General features: G+C 48.3%; 3 protein-coding genes and 2 long non-coding RNA genes across 7 annotated transcripts; 1 reads left to right on the plus strand and 4 right to left on the minus strand.

Annotated features, from left to right (window-relative positions):
• Positions 1–44: 44 nt before the first annotated feature.
• MYO19 (myosin XIX) lies at positions 45–17,931 on the plus strand. 2 transcript variants are annotated; one of them, XM_014254885.2, is made up of 25 exons: positions 45–113; positions 1,111–1,200; positions 2,821–2,965; positions 3,215–3,363; positions 3,597–3,710; positions 4,441–4,573; positions 4,790–4,859; positions 5,229–5,331; positions 5,544–5,640; positions 6,090–6,166; positions 6,530–6,620; positions 7,932–8,103; positions 8,294–8,367; positions 8,461–8,582; positions 10,181–10,294; positions 10,660–10,836; positions 11,703–11,849; positions 12,075–12,182; positions 12,724–12,794; positions 13,179–13,288; positions 15,031–15,194; positions 15,768–15,897; positions 16,051–16,136; positions 16,433–16,714; positions 17,138–17,931. In XM_014254885.2, exons 2-25 carry the CDS (start codon positions 1,189–1,191, stop codon positions 17,264–17,266), a joined length of 2,877 nt encoding a protein of 958 aa, XP_014110360.2. In that variant the 5' UTR covers positions 45–113; positions 1,111–1,188; the 3' UTR covers positions 17,267–17,931. The 2 variants fall into 2 exon arrangements, with proteins under 2 accessions (XP_014110360.2, XP_014110361.2); XM_014254886.2 differs by lacking the exon at positions 45–113 and adding an exon at positions 922–962.
• On the minus strand, positions 4,606–5,625 carry LOC148182622 (uncharacterized). Its single transcript, XR_015774428.1, has 3 exons — positions 5,526–5,625; positions 4,886–5,268; positions 4,606–4,803 (listed from the first exon to the last, which is right to left on the minus strand). It is a non-coding gene; the product is annotated as an uncharacterized LOC148182622 (long non-coding RNA).
• LOC148182623 (uncharacterized) lies at positions 5,842–13,760 on the minus strand. Of its 2 annotated transcripts, none has more exons than XR_015774427.1 (4): positions 13,659–13,760; positions 10,953–11,102; positions 7,544–7,628; positions 5,842–6,601 (listed from the first exon to the last, which is right to left on the minus strand). It is a non-coding gene; the product is annotated as an uncharacterized LOC148182623 (long non-coding RNA). The 2 variants fall into 2 exon arrangements; XR_015774426.1 differs by having other exon boundaries at positions 7,544–7,664.
• Positions 17,932–17,983: 52 nt separating the features above from the next.
• On the minus strand, positions 17,984–19,167 carry ZNHIT3 (zinc finger HIT-type containing 3). The gene is made up of 4 exons (XM_005525692.3): positions 19,048–19,167; positions 18,873–18,904; positions 18,607–18,756; positions 17,984–18,448 (listed from the first exon to the last, which is right to left on the minus strand). Exons 1-4 carry the CDS (start codon positions 19,125–19,127, stop codon positions 18,255–18,257), a joined length of 456 nt encoding a protein of 151 aa, XP_005525749.2. The 5' UTR covers positions 19,128–19,167; the 3' UTR covers positions 17,984–18,254.
• Positions 19,168–19,891: 724 nt separating this feature from the next.
• LOC102105561 (lysophosphatidic acid receptor 1-like) lies at positions 19,892–21,483 on the minus strand. Its single transcript, XM_005525912.3, has one exon. The coding sequence runs from the start codon at positions 21,265–21,267 to the stop codon at positions 20,299–20,301; it is 969 nt and encodes a 322-aa protein (XP_005525969.3). The 5' UTR covers positions 21,268–21,483; the 3' UTR covers positions 19,892–20,298.
• Positions 21,484–21,799: the final 316 nt, after the last annotated feature.

A 21,799-nucleotide genomic window follows, 5' to 3' on the forward strand; every position in this document is an offset into this window, starting at 1 on the left:
CTTCCGCAGCGCCCGAGCCCCGCCCGAGCCCCCGCCCCGGTTCCGCCTCCCCGGCCCGCCCGCCCCGCTCCGCTCCCGGCCCCGGCCCCGCTCCGGCCCCGCTGCCGCCCGCGGTAAGTCCCGAGCCGGCCCTGCCCTCCCGTCCTGCCCGGTATCGCCGCCGCCGGGCCCTGCCCGCCTCAGCCCCGGCGGCGCGGCCCTGAGGGGACACCGCGCCTGGCGGCGCCCTTGGGGTCCTGCCCGAGAGCTGCCACAGCCCCGCGGGTCCCCCCGTGTCCCCCCCCATGTCCCCCGGGTCCCCCCCCATGTCCCCCGGGTCCCCCGGGGTCTGCGGGCACCGGCACAAAAGGCTGTGCCGGGAGAACGGGGTGGATCGCACACGGGTTTGGGGATGGGAGCGCGCCCGGGGCTCCAAACTGACTCCAAGTGGTGTTTTCATGCCGGGTTGAGAAGGAAATTAAGCATGGAATAGGAGTAACAACAGAATGAGAAGAGGAAGAGGAACGGAATAGAGTTAGAATAGAATTAAAACAGAATTAGAATAGAAGTAGAATAGAATTAGAATAGAAAAGGAATGGAAGTAGTGGCAGCTTCAGCTGCAGGAAGGACAGTTTTTCCTTGCTGTGACTGGAACCTCAGCGTTTATCACAAAAATTCAAAGAGCCTGACTCACCTTGGGTTGGCTCACAGAAATTTGCAGAGGAAACAGGAAGGGGACAACACAAACTTTTCTGAGTCACTCCCCTTCCCAAAGCTCTGGCTTCTCTGGCACCGTCAGACCCTCAGATCTGTCCTGTTTCTCCAAACAGAAGGGATTTAACAAGTGGTTGCAGTTTCTTGCCAAGAGAACTTGCTTTATTAAAGAGAAGCAAAGCACTTTATTCCTGATGGAATGGAAGATACATGATTCCCTCCAAAAAAGCTTTATTTACAGGGGCAGCAGAAGGTGACCATCACTCTGGGTAGGATTTCCAGCTCCAGTGTTACTTGGGCCACACTGGGATCAGTAATTTTATCTGGATTCTTTGGAATTTGCTTGTGGAACCCTCTGGAGAATGACATCCCCAGAGTTATTTTTATCTAAACACCTTTTTATTTTCTTTATTTAAGCATTCTCCAGTGTGATTTGAATGAAGTATCCTAAAGGAAAGGCTCTCTCCAGTCTTCCCATCCACAGGCCTGGACAAGATGCCAAAGCAGGTAAAAAGAAAAGCAGGAATTGTGCATGCTAATTAAATTTTACTGCCAGGAGAGAATTCTTGGCTTATTTCCATGCAGTCAAGATTAGGTAACACTAATGAATATTCACCCCTGCTTCAGGAATTGACTGGACCTATTTACTGTGGGTTTGAGCTGTATTAGAGACACCAGGCAGTGATTTTTGTTGTGCCCTGGGCTCTAACAGGGCAGGTGTTAATGCAGGCAGCAAGCACATCCTGAGGGTGTTTGTTCAGGAAAATGAATGGACACAAGAGTTGGGATTTATTTTCAGATATTCTTTTACTTTTGGCTAAGCAATCATAACTCAACTGAAGTGATGCTGAGCAGGGCAGCAGAACCAAGCAGAACTCAGTCTTGCAGTCTCACAGTGGATTTAACTTGCCTGCTGTAATACAGGAACACGGGGGGCACGGGGAGAAAGGGGAATTGGCAGGAACTCCTCAGGTCCATGGAGTGTTTCCTAATTGTGGTGTCTGTTCTCTGACAACAGCAAGCTGCTTAATGCTCATTCAGAGGAGAATAACAGAAATCACTTGGATGGCAGTGTTTTACTGCGTTGCTAAGCTTTTTATTTTTCCCCTTACTGTGTAAAATTCTGTATTACTGGAAATGAATTACTTATGCTGTCTGCAAAAGATAAAATGCTCCTAAATGAGTACACTATTGTAGCTTTTTTTTTTCCTTAGGAACATGCTAAATGGGGTTTGCAGTGCATTTCCCCATATTAATGAGCTCAGCTCACATAGTGGGAATGCTACTAACTAAATTTAGCATTTTCTGTACAAATAAGGTGATGTTGTTCATTAGTTAACTTGTGGGACAGGTAAGTAGGGATAGTTTGGAGAACTTTCTGTCAAAGAGAAGGAGATCAGAAGAGGAGTGTATAGAGTGCAAAAATCAGGACTGGAAACTTTTCCATTCCTCATTTTCTTATCCAGCCTCTCCTTTCCCCAGAAATGGCAAACAGGTGCTGGAATCTCTCTTCTGGCTGGTTTTCCATTACATACAACAAGTGTGTCCTTCCAGATAATGCTGTCAAGGACATGGGAACCCCGAGGCTGAGATTTGATTATTTTCAGTGATTCAAAGGGGACAAAACTTCAGCTAAGGCAGGGCAGCTCTCCCCCCAGCACCATTCCTCTACCCTCTGGCTGTGATGTTTGCTCTCTGCAGCATTCACCCTGAAAATGAGAGTCTCTGCTAGGAAAGCTGCATTTGTTTTGGCCTGCAGGGGCTTCCAGCTGTACCTGCAGCCAGCCCTTCCTGCTTCCCTGAGCCCAGGGCACTGCTTGGATTGAAGGCATGACATGCAGAGGCTTAGAAATGAGCCAGTTGCAAGAACTTGGTGTGTGTCTGTGCAGAACTGCAGTGTGAGCCCAAGGCCATGTTCTCTGGGTGCCTTTGCTCACAGCCAGAACACTTTTCTAACATCAGAGCAGGAGGAGGAGGAGCAGCTGGGAGGAGGAGCAGCTCACACATGCTGGCTCCTGCTGAGGCCAAATTTTGGTGACATGGAAGCAGCAGAGGAGCTAGAACAGGGAATGGGGTGAAAGTCCAGCTTTTGACCTTTCACTGGTGGTGATCTGACATCCCCTCCAGGAAAATGGCCAAAGGGAAGATTCTCTCATCCAGAATGACCTCAGTGAATCATTTGAAGAAGAAGTTAGAGCCTTCCTCGGTGATGAAGAGAAACTGCATCTTTTTGACGACCTCACAAAAGTGAATCCGGTGACAACCAGGACAGGTGAGCAGCCAAGGAATGTCTGCTGAGGGATCCCTTTCCCTGCTGGTCACTGACACTGGCAGCTCCTGCTCTCACTGCATTACCACCATGAACACAGGAGTTGTGTATGTTACCCCTACATCACTCTCTTGCTCATCTCATTCTCTATTAACCTGATAAGTAGCACACCTGAGACTTTTGTTACAAACAGGCACAGCAAGAGTCAAACACACTTTGCAAAAGATGCTGACAGAAGGTGTTGCTTTTCAGTTCTGAAATGTCTTCAAGCAAGATACAGAGTCAACCTGTTCTATACAAATGCTGGCTGCAGTCTGGTGGCTTTAAATCCTTTCCAGCCTTTCTCCTGCCTCTACTCACCTGAGCTCATGAGGGAGTACCACATTGCACTTTGTCCTCAGGTAACCCTTGTGTTTGAGATCACTGTCCTTCTGCAGAGCCTAGGTGTCACACTGCTCCAAGTTTATCTGAGCAAAATACTCCCACAGGATAAACCCCATTTCTAGTGAAATACTAGCTCTGTTAAAAGAACAGTTCTCTTTTCAGGTAAATGTGAGATGACCCTTGCTATCCATTGCTGTTGAACTGTATGGTTACTGTACTCTTAAATATGAATATTCTCTTTCACTGCCAGGATTTAAAACCTCACATCTTTGCAGTGGCTGAGCAAACCTACAGGAATGTCCAAAAGCAGATGGACCCTGTGAACCAGTCCATCATTGTGAGTGGAGAAAGTGGTGCTGGGAAGGTAAGGAAATGTTTTTCTCCGACATTGCTCTCAAGTTTTGAGCTCTGCCAGTGATTTGTAGTGCAGAGTAGTGCAGAGAATGAGCAAAGATGAATTAAAAACACCTCTGACACAGCACGTAGCCAATCTGCCCAGCGCGACTCTCTTGAAATGTGTGTGAAGCATTAAGTGATTGCTGCAGTTAAACACACTCTGCTTAATATAGCAGCTCTTCAGGTGACATATGTCATTTCTGGAGGGCTGGGTTTGAATCATTCAGCAGGATTTGCACCTGAGTTAATGCCTCAGCCTGGTCTGTCAGGGAGCTCGTGTGAGTCTCAACAAACCCTCTGTAAAGACTTAGAGCAGTGGATTCAGCTCCTACCCTGGCCCTCCTGTGATGGTCCATCCCTGCTCAGGACAATGCAGCAAGAACAAGATGCTTTGCTGAATGGTAATGACTCAAAATCCGTTCACATTCATCCCATCCCAAGGCAGTAGCTGTTAATTCTGGCTGAGCTTCCAGATGCCGACACCTCGATGGAATTGCCATTCAGCAGAGCACTCGCACTGCTGCAGCACTGAAATGTGTGTCTGTGGCACAGAGATCCCACTGAACCAGAGCTCTGAACCTGACACAGTTCCTCTCTTTAGCCTCCCCTCCAGATTCACACTGTTTCCAGAAGGCAGCACTGACATAACTGATAACATGCTAAAAACAAAGAGCTACTGTCAGATCTCTCTCTTGCAGACCTGGACCTCTCGCTGCCTTATGAAGTTCTATGCCTCTGTTGCTGCCTCAGTTATCTCCCCAAAAGGCACCAAAACTGTGGAAAGGATAGAGAGGAGAGTGCTGGATTCCAACCCTGTCATGGAAGCATTTGGTAAACGTGGCTTTTTTAACAACAAACTAAAGTAATGGCCACTGTGGGAATGTCCTTTGTTCTCACACGAGTTTAAGCTATCTCTTGGTCCTCTCCTTAAAAACAAACTCTTCAGATACTGGAGTTATTTACAGATCACCCTAAATACCTGAATGTGCTGCATGGCAGAGTGGGACCACTCTGATTGTTCTGTGTCTGCCACTGGCAATTTCACAGGAAACGCCTGCACCCTGCGGAATAACAACAGCAGCAGGTTTGGGAAATACATCCAGCTCCAGCTAGACAGGTAAGAATTACTGTGTAAGACCTTACCTGCTGTCTTGTTCCTTTAAATCTTTATTATCTTGTTCCTTTAAAACTTATTTCTGAAATCTACTGTAGAATTTTTTATGTCTTTAGAGTGTATTTTGGTTTGCTGGCAGCTTAAGCTGTTATTATTTTCTTTTTTTTTTTTTTATTCTGCAAGCTCTCATCCTGATCTCTAAAAGAGAGCAATGAAAAGATAGTGATGTAGTTAAGAACTCTGAATAAAATATGAACAAAACTGAATGTGAACTGCAAAGCATTGACAATCAAGTGGTCTCAGAACAACACAACCCCTCTTGGATTCTGTGAAGAGGTTTTGTTGAAATCTTTGCTCTTTTTCCCTCTCTAGATTCCATCATTTGACTGGTGCTTCCATCCAGACTTTCCTTCTGGAGAAAACAAGAGTTACCTATCAGGCCCCCAACGAAAGAAACTTCCATATTTTTTATCAGGTTTGCCTTCAGTTAATTTTGCTGTGTATTTCTGACACACAGCAGGGATGAAATCACCAGATTTAGCACAGTTGCAACTTTTAATAATAACCAGTTTCCCTGTCTCCCAGGCTTCCAAATTAAATCACCCTCCCAGTATGTTATTCTTCACTGTCTGGGAGCTGTAAACACCAAAGGCAGAATTCAATTGTTACCTTGTTTTCCATCTCCAGATCACAAAAGGTGCTTCTGCAGAGGAGAGGCTGGAGTGGAACCTTCCAGAAGGGGCCGAGTACCGCTGGCTGCCAAATTCTGAAAGTGACTTAGATGGTAAAGATTAGTTTCACTAACTAATTAATCAATCCACAAATAATGGCTGGAATTTTAAAGGGAGGCAGGCAAAAATACATCCTGTTCAATCCCTTGGACAGCCAACAGCAGATGTTTTGCAAAGCCACCTGCATTATTGGGATTCTTTTTAAGTTTCACTTGGCACTGTTAAGTCTTAAAGCTTAAAATCAGTCACCTGGCTTAAAACAGCTGGTTCTGGCCTGGCAAATTTGCATCTCTGTGGCTTTGTTTAGAAACTGTCTTGTCTTTGCATGTGCTTCACCTGACAGAGGCAGAAAAAACCTCTGGGCTGGTTCTCCAGCTTGTGTGTGGGATTTACCCAAAGAGCTTCTCCACTGGCCATTCCAGCTGGATTGGATGTGCTGAGATGTTCTGCTTGCCCCTGTTTTTGTGCTTGGCTTTTTCAAGAGCACTGTTTGGCTTTTCAGAGGACTGCTTCGAGGTGACCAGAGGGGCAATGTTCCACCTGGGCATCGGCCGCGCCACGCAGAGCAATATTTTCAAGGTCAGCCACACAGCAGGGACAGCACGAGGCTGCTGAGGATGTTGGGAATGTGTTCCCAGGGTGGGATTGCTGCTGGAATAAATCCCTGGCACTGTGCAGAGCTGTTGCTCCTCACTGGAGGGCCCTCAGCTCCACATCAGGCTGCACAGCCAGAGATTAGATCAGAACTAAAAGTCTGCACCTCGGAATTTCAGTTTGCCTTCAGGAATTGCAGCATTAGGGATTCACTCAGAAGTTTGGGATCTGCTTGCTGCCTTTTGTGCAGGAATGTTGTGAACTGGCCTGTTCCTGGGGCTAAAGGAAGGCTCAGGGGACACTGTCTTGGGGGGAGCTGTCCTGAAGAACTGCCTGATTGTATTCCAGGTGTTATCAGGCCTTCTGCACCTCGGGAATGTTCAATTCTCTAATCCAGTGGATGAATCTCAGCCTTGTGAACTGGAAGACAAAACCAAAGGTGAGGCAACAACCATGCCATGCTCCAGAGCCTTGTTAGTGCAGTGCAGATGCCCAAGGGAAAGGATTAGAGAAAGGAAAGAATAGAAAGAATTATTTCCTTTAGTTAGTTAGTTAATTTAAATTTACTTATTAAATTTATTCACTTATTAACATCTATAAATTTATTAAAATTTATTAAATCTACCAAATTTTCACTTGAGTGATTTTAACTATTATTACTTTTCATTATTAATTCCTTTTAACTACTAATAATTCTAATTCCTTTATTAATAACTTAATTTTAAAATTTAATAAATTTGTTTAAACTGTATAGTTAATTGCAATTTAAATTATTAAATAAAATTTATTTAATTTAAATTAATTTCTTCACTTAATTCAGAAAGAATTCCTTATTAAAGGAAAGAATTTGAACAATAACTCTCCTGCTGATAGGAGACAATCAAGGCCATGAGCAACCCAAAATTTAGGTGTGTTTTTGTGAGCAAACAAAAACCCAGTGCTCCCCTGCCCTTAGAGATAATATCCTTCCCTGACAGGTCAGGGCAACTGCAGCATTAGCCAGTGATTTCAGGAGGATTATTGGCAGAACTGTGGCTCTTGATTGTAATCTTACTCTGCCATCACAGGGCTGGCAGAAACCTGACCCAGAGGGAGAGCAGAGCTTTTCACATGAAAGCTTGGAGGTTTTCATGATAAAGACCAAAACCAGTGACAACAAATCTGTTAAATTGCAGCATGAATAGAGGTTGTTCTGCATAGGCTTGTGAATCTGGATTTCCTTCAGAGCTAAAACTGCCCTCAACAGTGAAGTTTCCTGCTACAATTTCACATGCTCTGAACTCTAAACTACTTAACACTCAAGTAATTTTGAATACAGCTCAGCTGAGAAAGATCTTAAATTCTTTATCAGCAAATACTCACTTTTCTGCACTTCCTTTCTATCCCCAAATTCCTGCTTTTTTCCTGGTCATCACTGTTTGATTTGTCTGTCTGGATTTTGAGGTTCCTGCTCAAAAGAGGTGAACAAGTGACAAAGACACACCTAGAGAGAAAAACAACTTCAGTGCGGCAAACTTCAGCTTTTTCTGGTATTCCTTCATTTTAAAGAGAGGCCCCAAAATTCTACATCCAAATTAAGAGTCTGGTTTTGTAAAACTTGCTCCTGAGTTTGGGTAGAAAGATCCAAAATCCACATTTGAGTTGGAGAGCTGATGGAAGTGGCATTTTTCTACACAGTCTCTAGACCTCCCATATCTTCAGAGGCATGAACACACCAGGTAACCTTGCACTGTTTGTTCTCCTGAACAAGAGTTCGTGAAGACCACGGGGGATCTGCTCCAGATTCCCATTGAGGAACTCCTGGAATCTTTAAGGATTCGAACAATCACTGCTGGAAAACAGCAGCAAGTGTTCAAGAAGCCATGCTCCAGAGCTGAGTGTGAGACCAGGAGGGACTGCCTGGCCAAAGTCATCTATGCCAAGTAAGGATGTGCTAATCCAGGTGGCTTTTGGGAGGGGATGGGGAGGCCAGAGGGATTTGCTTGTTTCATGGCAGCACATCAGAAATTCCTCTTCCTTCCAAGTGACACTGATGGAAACAGCAGTAAAGGAAACAATTCTGATTATTGCAAGCAAGCAGCTTCCAGCTAATCCCCTTGTTGCTGTCTGCAGGTTGTTTGAGTGGCTGGTTTTGGTGATAAATGAAAACATCTACACAGATCCCTCAGTATGGACCAGCTTTATAGGTATGGATATCCCACCCTGGTTTAACTCAGGGGCCAGCAGCCCTCCAAGCTGCTCCTAAACTAAAGCTCTCTGTCCTCCCACATTCCTTCCAGGTTTGTTGGATGTTTATGGGTTTGAAGCTTTCCCTGAAAACAACTTGGAGCAGCTCTGTATTAATTATGCCAATGAGAAACTGCAGCAGCACTTTGTAGCTCACTACCTGAAGGCACAGCAGGTAATACCCCAAACTGAAGATCAAATCTTCAATATCTGATTTAAAACAGCAGCTTTTTGTCACTTTAATTGCATTGCTGTGCCCATGGTCAGATGGAACCTTCAGCAATGCTACAGAAAGCAGTGGGAGGGAGCAGTGATTTTGCAAAGAGGGGGAGTGTGGGGCAGTTGGAATGACACAGCTTTGTCTCTTGGGGACTGGAAATCCATTGGATCTCTGCCTGTCAGGCTGTTTGCTTTTCCTCAAAGAGCTGAACACTTGAGACTAAATTCTTGGGGTAAGTGCAGCCTGACTTGAGATTCTCTTGGAAGTTTCTGCTTACAGCCATTAAGCATAAAGTCCCTAAAGAATGGGGAGCTTCCAGGCTGAGCTTGGTGTGAAGGCAAGGCCCACCAGGACCCTCTCACCAAAACACCTGAGCACGTGGGACCACAAGACACAGCTCCCAGTCATGCTGCTGCCTTTAAACCAAACCCCAGTGTGCACCAGCTTTTATTTTTGCTTAAGGAGGGACACAGATGGTGTTGTTTCACAGCAGAGAAGGTTTTTTTGCACCATGCAGTCCCTCACTGGTCACACACTGCTAATTCCAGCTCTCATCTGAGTGCCCTGCAAGGTGCAGAGTCCTTGCCAGGGCTGCTGCTCTAGCCCTCCCCACTGCAGATCCATTACCAAAATGCTCTTTGCCATTAACTGGAATCAGGGAAATTATTTTCTTTGTGGCACCAGTGTGCTGGCACCTCCTACCTCACAGCAGGCTTTTGTCAATTTATTCAGGAGATAAGTATTTCTTTGACTGCAATTTATGCTTTTGCTATTGCCAGGCTGCTTTCCCTGCCTGCCCTGGTCAGCATGCCAGGGGTTAATGGTCAGGGAAGATGGAAAGCAAGTTCAAGCACACAATTGCTTTGCTTGAAACAGCTCCATGACCTCTGTTTATAGCACCCCTCCCACGCACTGCCTGCCCTCTTACCTCTGGATCTGGCTGTCCCCCAAACCACTTAAATGCCATTAGTGGCTGTGCTGAGCAAGCTTTTGGCAGGAGGCTTTTCAAATAACTGCCCAGAGCTTGTGCTTGTTAAACACTGCTGACAGTTTGTCCTGTAATTCAGCATAAATATTGTACCAATTATTCCAACCCAGTATCTCTCTGCACTTCCTTTCAGATCAGGCTTTGCTTTAAATGGAGCCCAGTTAGTGAAGTCTGGCACACAAAGGTTGGGTTGGGGCTGTGTTCCAGTCCAAGGAAGGAGTTCTGCTTGTTCCTTGTCCTTCAGGGAAAATCTCAGCACAGCCAGGAGAGGCTTTGTGTGACTGTGGCCTTTGTTTGTTCTCTAAAGCAGCCTTGCAGCTCGCTCTGATAAATCCATGGGGCTCCCAAATCCTCCGACAAATTGTTCCAGCAGGTTCTGATCCACACCCAAAAGCTACCTGGGGTGGAATATCCTCATGTGGGTTTTTTTTTCTCAAGCTTGGTGTTGATCTGGAGCTGAGCTGGGATTAACTCCTCAAACAGGACCTGGTTCAGCTGCCCAAGGCACAGAGTTCTGAGCTCTGGTGCCCTCTGCTGCAGAATAACCCCTTCCCTCTTCCTTCAGGAAGAATATGTAGCTGAAGGCCTGCAGTGGTCATTCATAAACTACCAGGATAACCAGAACTGCCTTGATCTCATAGAGGGAAATCCCCTCAGCATTTTTTCCTTGCTGAATGAGGTAAGTGTGATTTAAACCCTTCATTTCTTGGGCCCAGTTTCCTGCCTTTGTCCCACACCACCAAAGAAAACACAAACAGTAAATTAATAGCAGCTATAAAATGTCTGCAGGGCTTCAGTTTCAGAAAAGTCATGCCACTGCTTCCTCCTGTTCTGAGTTGTCTTTTTCCCTCTGATCCATGTTCTGATTCAAATATGAAGCCTCAATTACTTCTCTCCCCCTCTTCCTTCCCAATATTTCAGGCCTTGCATACTCAAAGCAGCTCTAAAGGTAATATTGCTACGATTTGAATTTTAAATGTTGTAGCTTTTAGAATCAGTTCTTTGGGACAAATCAGAGATGCTGCAATTGTGTGTCCTTTGCAGGAGTGTCGTCTGAACAGACCCTCCAACACTGACCTGTTCCAAACCAGGATTGAGAAAGCCTTGTCCAGTAATCAGTGTTTAAGTCGAGATAAGTTCAGTAAGAAGCCCAACTTTATCATTTCCCATTATGCTGGCAAAGTCTGCTATCATCTGGCAGCAATGGTGGAGAAAAATAAGGTAGGTGCTTGCAGAAAGAGCTGTTTAAAAAAATTTTAAAAGTATCTTACAGACCTAAAGCGATTTAAATCAAAGCCCCACTGACAAATATGTTCATTGCTGGGTCCTGGACATACCTTGCTGCAAATAAATCCTTCAGGCCATGTAAAACTGGGTGATGTTCTTGGTGTGATTCTCTGAACCACCACTGGCACAGGCAGATGCTTTGTTACACCTCAGAGTTGAGGTTGAAGTGAACCATCACCAAATCAGGGCTTCCTCCATTCCTGGGGGATGCAGAATTGTTAATGGCATCAGGGCATTTTTATAGCTAGAAATACAGCACTTAATTCCCAAAAAAAATCAGACAAATTTATGAGAAACAAGAGCATGGGCTTAACTACTGAAAGTGCTGAAAGCACTCAAATTTTGGCCATCAGGGAATAACTGAAATGTGAACTAGTCTGCAGAGAGGAGGCTCCCTTCTCAGCTCTGACATTCCCAGCAATTATGGCAAGTGCTACTATTTATTTAGCAATAAAACACCATCTCTTTAATTCAAAGGAATATTTCTGATGTCTTCTGCAGTCTGTGCTTCAGGGACTGAACCAGTCCTGAGAGTTGGAGCTTTCTTAGGCTGTGTAACAAGAACAGTGTTGGGAGCAGTTGTACATTTGACTGGATTTGCTGAATGTTCAGCCAAACATTGTTTTCTGTTCCTAAATCTGACTATGAATGAATGCACATAATCAGATTTGAAACTGCAGCTGTGGTCATATCAAATTTGGCATCAGAAATACTGTTCTATCTCTATATGTGGAATTCTTATTTTCAGAGGTGCAGGTGCCTGCCAGGTCCAGATACTGACAGGTCATGTCTGTTTGCAGGATGCTGTTCCACCAGAGCTGGTCCATGTTTTGCAGAACTCAAAGGACCCTTTGCTTCAAAAATTATTTCCTGTGATGGAAAAGAACCAAAATAACACCAAAACCCAGAACAGAGCAGCTGTTGTTACAGTGGTGTCCAAGTTCAAGGTACATCCTATTCAGGTTTCTGCTGTAATTTTGGAAAATTTCTGGGTTTACCATCAACAGTTTGATGAAGGCATCCACAGAGTGGATTTTTTGCTCAAGCTGTCCTGTAGAAGTGCTCCAACGCTGAGTCTGTAAAGAGATTTTTCCCAAAAGCAGCTTCATGGGGTGGATGGAAGATCCCTGAGGAGGAGGAGCCCTGATGAACCCTGTGTTTGTGTCCTGCAGAGCTCCCTGGAACACCTGATGGAGATTCTGAGCAGAACCACACCCCATTACATCCGCTGCATCAAGCCTAACGCTGACTGCGAGGCCATGACTTTCAGGAGAGAAGAGGTAACTTTTCCAAAGCCTTTGCTCTGGGTTTCTTAGGATCTTGAGTGACTTGCAAAGCTCTTTCCATGGCACATTTTGAAACAGCTCTTTCTCCTTTGAGATAAACACCCTTTCAGAGTCACTGAGGTGCTTGTCCAAAACAGCTCCTAAGCACAGCAGCTCTTCCAGCTGCACCTTGCTTGTTGCTGGGGTGATTTGGTCTGCTGCCCTCCCAGCCCTTCAAAGAGGTGGAGGTGATCTGAGCAGCCCTGGGCACACAAATACCTTCAAAACAAAACTCTGCTTGCTGCTGGAGTCCAGGAGGCTGAGAAGCTTTGGGAGCAGAGCAGCAGATGCTAAAGCTGTAACTAGAGAACCTCATCTGATGGGCAGTCAGGCTCTAAACAGCCATGGAATCTGCTGAGCATGGAAATACCAACCCTGGCTGTTCACACCCTGCTGGGTTTGGGCACTGCTGGCTGTGGATGCCCAGGACAGGGCACACAAGGAGCAGCTTCCACAAAAGTCAGTGTTGCCTAAACCATCTCAATCTGTGCCCCAGGTTCTCAGCCAGCTCCAGGCCTGTGGAATAGTGGAAGCCATCAGCATCAGTGCAGCAGGTTTCCCAGTCAGGTAAGTCCAGCTTCTTCAGCATAATCCTTTTCTATAGCAATTGGTGGCATTTAGTTATTCAGAAGAGCTTATAAGCAAGAAACACAAATATTTTGCACCATCAGCACATCCAATTCCTGCCCAGGCTTTGCTACAATCACTGTTACTGGGAAATCTGAATTTCTTCAGAATTTCTGTACTTTCTGGCCTGTTTGACCATTTAGGCATCAGTCTGTTTGCATCCCACATACTGGATCCACAGAGCCATTCTGGAGTTTTCCCCTTTCAAAGGATGAGTTATTTACCATACAGCAAAAAGGATCAGTTATTTACCATACAGCAAAAAGGATCAGTTATTCACAGTAATGATTCTTGCCTGGAATTTACTGCACATTTGTCTCTCAGGATCCCTTTCCAAAGTTTCACTGAGCGCTATGAACTATTGAGAAAATCCTGGGGCTCCAGTAAAAAGAGAGTGTGGGATAAAAGTAACTTTCATCCTGCTGAGAAAAAAGGTGAGTTTCTACAGGTAATCCCTCTGCCATCAAGTAAAATTGTCCCTGTACCCATTTGGTATCACACAGATCAGATAATTACTGTATTCACCACTATTCTCAAAATACTTCTTTAACCTGTCACCAACCTGAGTTTCTAATTTGCTTTAACACTTAAAATCTTTCCCCTCACTGCTGGTTTTCTGTGTTCCTCCTGGGTGGAACAATCACAGTTACAGTGGTGTCTGGGGTTCCCCTCACCCAATATAATTTGATTTAGAGTTGATTCTTTAGTAGACTTGAAAACCACTTATCTTTTGCCTTATTTTCCTTCTCCTTCCTTTCTTCCCCCCCGCCGTTTCTTTGCTGAATCACTGACCTTCCAGCTTACCTGGACTCTGCTGCTTCTTCCACCTTTTGCCAACTTCTCTTTTTCTAACTGAGGATGGACTTTAACAAACACAATCCAACCTACAGGTAATGCCTTTGCTATGAACTCCTGAGAGGAGGAGCTCATCAGGTGGTTACATTTAATACTGAAGGTTACTGCAGTTGTTTTCTGTCCCCCAAATGAATCCACTCTTCACCCAGTGGGTCTGGTCAATAAACAGCAGCTGTGGGAAGCAGGACCAACCTGTTCAGATGAGTAAAATTGCTGGGAATCTCCTCACCATGTGGAAGTGGGGTGAAGTAAGGAAGTGCAGGCTGGAAAATTACTTACACACTGGATCTTTCCCCCTCAGTTACAAACCCATTACCTGCAAAGCCTCTTTGTGATAGGTTTTTAGTCCTTTTTATCTCGAGGGGGTAATAAGCTGCAAACAAAGCAAAACAATTGCCCAAACACAGGAATAAGCTTTTGGTTCCCTTATCAGCCCAGCCCCATGAACACCATCAGAGCCACCAGATGTCTTCCTGTAAGCAAGAATTGCTTCTATTTGTTTTCAGGACCTTAAAATGCTCTCATCTCCTTAGAAATATTTATAGCAGAAAAGCAAACAGTATCCAGGATGGAATGATGCAAAACCCATCCAGCCCTGTGCATGCAGGAACTCCTGCAACAGTCTCTTGTTCCAGGTCTGAATTAAGTCTATCTCTATTTCCAAAGAGATTCATCTGGCTGACCTGTTTGTAACGTAGCAAATTGTGCACTGTGTCCCAGAAATGGCTTTAATAACCTGTAATTGCTGCCATAAATTCCTGCTCAGTACAGGACCCCGTAGCTGCTCCCAGTGCCCTGTGACAGCTGTACAATTGTGTAGAATTTGTTTCCCCTTCCTGCACTTTTCAGTACATTAAGGCTACAATTCTCTGTCTTTTGGTCTTTGCTCCCACAGCTTTGAGTTTTGAGTATTTAATGTGATTTTCTTAGGACTCAGCTGTTCAGTCTATTCTTAATTGCACTGCTGCTGCTTTCTCCTGCTTCCATGTAGGATGCTTGGAATGGGAGAACACCTGAGCCTTCTGTTTCACTCTAGACCTACCCCAAATGACAGTTTTATCTGTGGAGAACAGAGGTGATAACAGATGAGAAGGCAGCACCCAACCACAGCCCAGTTCAAACACCCCACACTGGTTTTCTGGTTCCTGGCACCTGTCTCATTTTAGCCTTAAACACAGCAAGATCAAGGGCTCCCAGCCATCTCCTCCTCCCCTCTTGCTGCAGGTGTTTCCCCTCTAAATGGCCAAGAAGTCTCAGTGCAAAGGCAATTCCCTGGCCCTGATTTCTAAGTTTTGCCTTCTCCTCAATGCTTCACTTCCAGGTGAGATTCCAGTGATGGGTGATGACAAAGCACCACGTGCTGCTGTTCTGGAGATCCTTCAGGATGCTGTTAGGGAACAAACCCCTGCTCAGGAAACAGGGGATGGAGCAAAAATCCCCTCGGTCTACTGTGGTGAAACCAAGGTGTTCCTGGCCAATTCCATGGTAAGTGCTGCTCCTTGGCTGATGGCTCTGGAGTGCTCCTGCCAAGCCAGCATGACCAGAGTTGAGCATTTTCCATCCAGTTCTTAAACTCAATCAAGCACCCATCAGAATCCAGCTCTGCAAAGCTCTTTGTGTAACAGCCTCTGTGTTGCCAGTGGACAAGGAGCTGCACTTGTGTCTAGGATTGTCAGAATTCCATTAAAGATGACAGCTTTCCTTAGCTCCAGATGACAGATTTGGCTGCTCCAGCAGGCCTACACAATTTCCTGGGGAAAGGGAGGAAGGAGACAAAGGCACTTCTGCCAGGCTTGCAGGATGCAGCCCTGGAAGCAGCCCCTTCAGGGGAGCTGGGTGTGAGCCTGCTGCTGCTGGGACTGTGGGAGGCTCCACTTTCCTCCCCAAGAACTTCCATTTTCATTTCCATGTTCCCAAAGAAGCACTAATGAAGTGCTGGCACTTCCCAAACCTAATCCAGCAGTCAAAGGATGCTGGAATGAGGCTGTGGTCCCCTGACAAACACCAAGAGGCTGCACAATTCTATCCCTAACTCCAGGCTCCTGTTCCCCACTGCAGCTGGAGCTCCTGGAAGCCAGGAGAACAGAGGTGTTAAATGAGAAGGCATTTTGCATCCAGTGCTGTTGGAGAAGATTTAAAGAGAAGAAAACAGCAAAGAAGAAACGCTCTGCAGCTCTCATCCAAGCAGGTGACTTGCTAAGGGTGGGGCTGAAATGACAGCAAGGGACAGTTCCAGTCACACTGGGGGGTTACAGAGGCACGAGTGGCTAAGGGCCATCTCTCACAATGTGAGAGCTGCTGAGATTCTCTGCACTCAGGTTTCTCTCCGTTCAATCCTCAGCTGTTCGCTCCTGGCTAGCCAAGAGGCGCTTCCAGAGGGTGCGCAAGGCTGTCAGCGTCATCCAGCGTGGCTGGAGGAAATGGAAGGTGAGTATGGGGCACAGGACAGCACTGAAATGGAGCCTGAGGCTTTTTGGTGTGTGAAAAAAAGTCTGAGAACTACAAACCCAGTGCTGCAGAAAACTCTCCAGCTGAAGAGCAGAGGAGATGCCAGCCCTGTACAGCTGCTTCTGGGTCATCCTGCAGAACAAACTCATTCCTTACCTGCATGGAAATTGGGGTGTGCTGTCCTTCCAGACTCCCTCTTTTTTATCCTCTCAGTTTTGCAGTCCTGAGTTGTGTCCAGGACATTTGAGAATATTGTTGTTCTGTGTCTATTGCAGGCAAAAGCGGCCGCGTTGGCAGCAGCAGAGCTGGATGAGGGGGAAGGAAAGTTCCCAGCTCCTGGAGCTACCTTGGCCAAAGCTCCCTGTTCTTTGGACACAACGTGGCCTCTGGAGGCAGTTGTGCAGCTCTGGCCCCTGGGCCTGGCGCTGGCTGCTGCCCCTGTCAGTGTGCTGGGGCTGCGGCGGGCGCTGGCGCTGCTCAGCTGCCTCAGGGGGCTGCAGGAGGGCTCCAGGGAGGACCTGGGCTGTGGCATCGCCTCCATCAGAGCCCTCCCACAGGTACTGACCCCTCCCTCCTGCCTGCAGCACCTGCCACAGCTTGGGAACAGGCTGGGACAGCATTTCCCAGCAGCCACAGGCACTGCCTCCCCTCAGAAACTGCAGTTACAAATCACCCTCGGGTCTGGGGGGGAACATTTTTGTGTTTGCATCAGATTCTGTGTGCAGGAGCTGCCACAGCTACTGCAAATGGAGCTGAGCACTCCAACCTCCAGAGTTTGAGCTGATTGCAGTTCAAATCACATTTTTTAGTGACCATTTCTCTTAAATCCATTTGTACTGAACTCCTCTGGAGGAGCTCCTTTGTCCTCATCCACCAGTGGTTCACATACTCAAGATATAAAAGTGAATAACACAATCAGCTGCACATCTGGCTGAAAACTTTCTGGCTGAAAACTCTCCCCCTCTTGTCCTTCCTTGCAGGGCTCTGTCAAGTTCCACTGCAGGAGGTCCCCCCTGCATTTTGCCAACGTCAGCCCCCACACCAAGGCGTTTTCAGTCACAGGATTCAACCAGATCCTGCTGGACAGAGAGGAGCTGCTGCCCACTTAGCTCTGCCCCCTGGCCTTGCCCTCCAGGGAGAGCTCTCTGCAAGCTGCTGCTTTCAAATCACTCAGCATCCACTTCTGCTGCTACCTCAGAGCTTCCACAGCGCTGCCTCGCACGTACAACGTGATGGCTAATTCAGCATAACACACGTGATAATAATACACATTAAATTAACTTCAGAGTGTGTGGGGGCAGCTCCTCCCCCCCACACTTTACAGGAAATATCAACACTATGGGAACAAATCAATTCCAACAGATCAGGTGCTTGAAGCAATGAATACTTGAACTGAATGCTGCTGGCACTGCCTGTGTGAGCCAGAGGCTGCCTGTCAGAGAGCAAATAATGCAAATAAATATTCCTGATTCCTGCTGGATTCTCAGAGGTGCAACCGTCCTGACCGACCACGAGTGTCCCCAAGGGAGTGAGGAGCAGCCAGCTGCAGCACTAAGGGCAGATGTCTCAGGGAAAAGCAAGGCTGGGCTCTTGTTTTTATCTACAGGACCAAAATTTGTGAGCTCTCACAGCTGCCAGGTGTCTGCAGAGCTCCCCAAACAGCACCACCCTGCCCAGGGGTGCTCTGTACCCTCCCTTTGTTGCTCATGGATCTTGAAACTGTTCAGCTGCTCTGTGTATGTCATCTAAAATAAACTGCTCAATGCCTTGTCAAGGTGTCTGACCCTTCCCAACAACCTTCAGTGAACAGAAACATTTCAGAGTACTTGTAGATTAAAATAAATGCAAATATATTTAATATGGTCACTGTGAAGCAACATTTCCCGTGGCTGCCAGTATTTCTGTGCCTACAGAAAGAATTCCAGAGTGTGTCAAGTTCAACCCCCAGGATCTAAAAACGTGTCCCAACACACCCCTGCCCGTTTGTCAGCTCCAAACTGAAATCATTGCACTGACACCCACGGGCAAAGTGGCCAGGACACACAGTGCAGCAGCTCTGGCTCCTGGAGGATAAAAAAACCCCATTCCCAGAGCAGCTCAGTCAGGGAGAACGTTCTCCTTCTCCTCGGGGGGCTCCACAATGCTCAGGCAGCAGTCGGCAAACTCCACGAACAGGGGCTCCTGCATGAGCTTCCTCAGGAGGGAGCTTTTGTCCCGAGCCTGGTTGAGGGTGAGCAGCAGCTGCCGCAGGTGGGGGTTCCGCAGCAAATCCCTCAGCTCCGCTGATTCTCCTGTACCGGGGGCAAGCCCAGAGCTGCAGACGGGCCTGAGGCCAGCCCTGCCCTGCAAACCAACCTCCAGAGGGACAGAGGGAACTCGGAACGCTCCGGGGCCCGGGATAAGCTGCAGCTCCCTGCAGGATTCGTTCCTGCTCGCTCCCCGCAATTACCCAGGAGCTGCAGTTTCTGCAGCGGGACGCGGTCCTGCTCGTCCTCCTCGCCCAGGATGTCCTCCAGGGCCCAGGGGCTTTGTGCGGGGCCCGGGGGGGGCTCCTGCCCGGCCGCCTCCCGCTCCTGCCGGGGCTCGGCTGCACAGCGCTCTGCGGACACACCCGGTTAGCCCCGGTTAGTCCCGGTTAGCCCCGGTTAGTCCCGGTTAGTCCCGGTTAGCCCCGGTTAGTCCCGCCGCCCCCGGCCCCCCCGGGCCCGCACTCACCGCGGTGGGTCCGGCAGCACGGCACGGAGCAGCTGCGGAGAGAACGGCGTGAGACGGGCCGAGCACGGCGGGGCCGGCCCCGCTCACACGGCCCCGGTCAGCCCCGCAGCCTCAGCCCCGCGGACAGCGGTACCAGGCCGTTCCCCGCTCCCTCCCCGCCCAGCCCCTCGCTCACTAAGCGCTGCCGCAGCGCGGACAGCGGTACCGGCCCGCGTCCCCCGCCCCGCACTCCGCGCACGGCCCCGGGACCCGCATGGCCGCGCTCGCCGCTTCCGCTTCCGCTCTGCCGGCCAGGGCTGCTAATCCACCGCCGAGCGCCGCCGGCCAGGCGCGCTTAATCCACCGCCGAGCGCAGCCCTATGCAGGGCATTTTCCGGCGCTATTTGGAGATATTTCCATAATTAGATAAATATAGAGGGATCTATGGATATAGATACATCGAGAGATAGCTCTGCATATGGGGAAAGCAAGAGGGAGTTGAGAGAGAGATGTATACATCGAGATAGGGATAGGGGTATAGATATGGGGATATATAAAATATATAAATAGATGTAGATATGGAGATATAATAGAGAAATATATATATAGTGAGAGAGATATAGATAGATAGAAAGATGAGGAAACAACAACAAAGCAAAGAAATTGGAAAGAAGTCCCTGAAAACTCCAAGTGGGTGGGATGAATGTGAGAACATCATCACTGTGTGGATTTTTATGGAATTTTATTGCTGTGCGTTGATGAAATAACGGAGCAGCAGCTGAGCAGTGCAGAACCAGAAACATGAGCTGATGTCACAAAAACTATCCAATCCAGGCTTCTAAAGAAGTTTAAACATTGAGATTCTTCTAGGAAATATCCCAGTGTAACTAAAAATAAGCATCCATCTCCACTGGGATCTGACAGAATAATATCTACTAAATAAATACCCAGAAACCAACTCTTTTTGCTTTTGAGAGGGAGGAGTTCAGATCTTTTTCTTTTACAAAACACCTGGTCTTGACATTTTTATTTCTTTTTTTACAGGCAACTTGACTGCAGCTCTGATCCTGAGGAGCCCAGCCAAGGTTTTCACCTGGAACAGTACAAATGAGGGCGGCGAGCGCGGCCGCGGCACAAAGTAAACACCGATAATGGAGTTATTTTTAACTGCAGGGAGAGCAGCTCCCGTTCCCGTTGAACAGGCAGACAGAGCTTCCCGAGGGACAGGGACAGCGGGGACCCTGCTGGGAGGAGCCACCAGGCTCCATCCTCCATCCCCGGGCTGGTTCTGCAGCCAGGCAGGGAACCATGGGGCTGCCAAGGCTGGGAAAGGCCTCTGAGGTCACCAACCCACCACATCCACCACCAAACTCCCTCAAGGGCCACGTCCACTCGGGTTTTTGAGCCCACCGTGACCCGCCGTGCGCGTTTGGATCCCTGTTCCTGGTTAGATGTTCTCGATGGTGCAGGCCCGTACGCGGTTGGCCGAGAGGCAGCGCAGCGCCTTCAGCTTGGCCCCCAGCGCCCTGAACTTGAGGGTGTAGAGGATGGGGTTGCCCAGGCAGGTGATGGTGATCAGCATGGCCGTGCAGTTCCTGAAGATGTACACCCCGGGGTAGAGGTCGGTGTGGCAGCGCTGGTTGGCGGCATCGAAGATGACGCCGGCGAAGAACGGCGCGTAGGACACCAGCGCCAGCAGCCAGATGGAGATGCTGGTCCTGGCCACCTGCGTCTCTGCCGACTTGTAGGTGCCCGTGGCTTGGCCGCACGCCTGCATCCTCAGCTTCCTCTTCCTCAGGATGATGATGATCCTCAGGTAGGTGAACAGGGGCACGAGGAAGGCCAGCGCCACGTTGGGCATGGCGATGAAGACGAGGTAGTTGACGCAGAAGGGGCTGTAGAGCACCGAGATGTTCCTGTCTGCGTGCAGGCAGTTCCAGCCCATCAGTGGCAGGCAGCCCAGGAAGAAAGCCAGGACCCAGCTGATGAAGACCACGGCGATGGAGTGGTTCCTGGCCACCCTGAACCTCGTCCTCATGCTCTCGGCCACGGCCAGGTAGCGCTCGATGCCGATGCTCACCAGGTTGTAGATGGTGGATAAGATGGACGTGGTGTAGAGGGCGTAGGGAGCCAGCATGTCCTGGGAGCCGAAGATGGTGATGTCGGGGTTGGTGATGAAGAACATGGAGATCCAGAAGCCGGAGAAGCTGGTGAAGAGGTCAGAGACAGCCAGGTTGCAGAAGAGGATGGAGATGGGCTTGTGCAGGTCCCTGGTGGCCAGGCGGGTGAAGATGACGGTGCAGTTGAAGATGATGGAGGCCACGTTGATGGTCAGCTGGGGGATGCCCAGGGCCAGCACCAGGTAATGACTCCAGATCTTGGTGTAGTTGGCAGAGCAGTTTGGGAACCCATTCATGGTGGGAAACGCTCCAGGCAGCCCCTGACGAGGCCGGCTTTGCTCATCCCATACTCCCCAGGAGCTCCCACCTGGACCCCGGGCGCAGAACCACTCCTGACACGCAGCTCCTGCTGCCACATCATCATTGTGACGGGGATTAAACTTTAACCAGGTGTGTTTTTAAATATTTGGGTTGCCAGCTCGGGGCTGTGCCGATCACCCGGAGTTGCTAGGATAGCCCAAACTGCAGAACACATTTCCCACACGGATGAGCTGCTGGAAGCAACCTTTGACAAGACAAAAGCCTGGCCAGGGCTTGGGGAGATGAGGGATCACGGCTGCAGTTTGAGGTTCTCCATTCTAAAATGGAGTGAATTCGGTTTTAACTCAGGAATTTATTTGATCACAAAGGATTAAAGAGTCAGGAAAGGGAGAGCAGAGTTTTGTGGGTTTGGAGTGAGGAGCGTGTGGCTGAGGGAGCTGAAATAAAACATCAGTGCTGTGTCACCAGCCTGGACCCCAGCAGCCCAGAAAATCCCTTTTCCCACTT

The sequence above is a fragment of the Pseudopodoces humilis genome, chromosome 23 (assembly GCF_049639895.1).
Source record: "Pseudopodoces humilis isolate 2021_Gansu_Grassland_sample_001 chromosome 23, ASM4963989v1, whole genome shotgun sequence".
NCBI classification, from domain to species: domain Eukaryota; kingdom Metazoa; phylum Chordata; class Aves; order Passeriformes; family Paridae; genus Pseudopodoces; species Pseudopodoces humilis.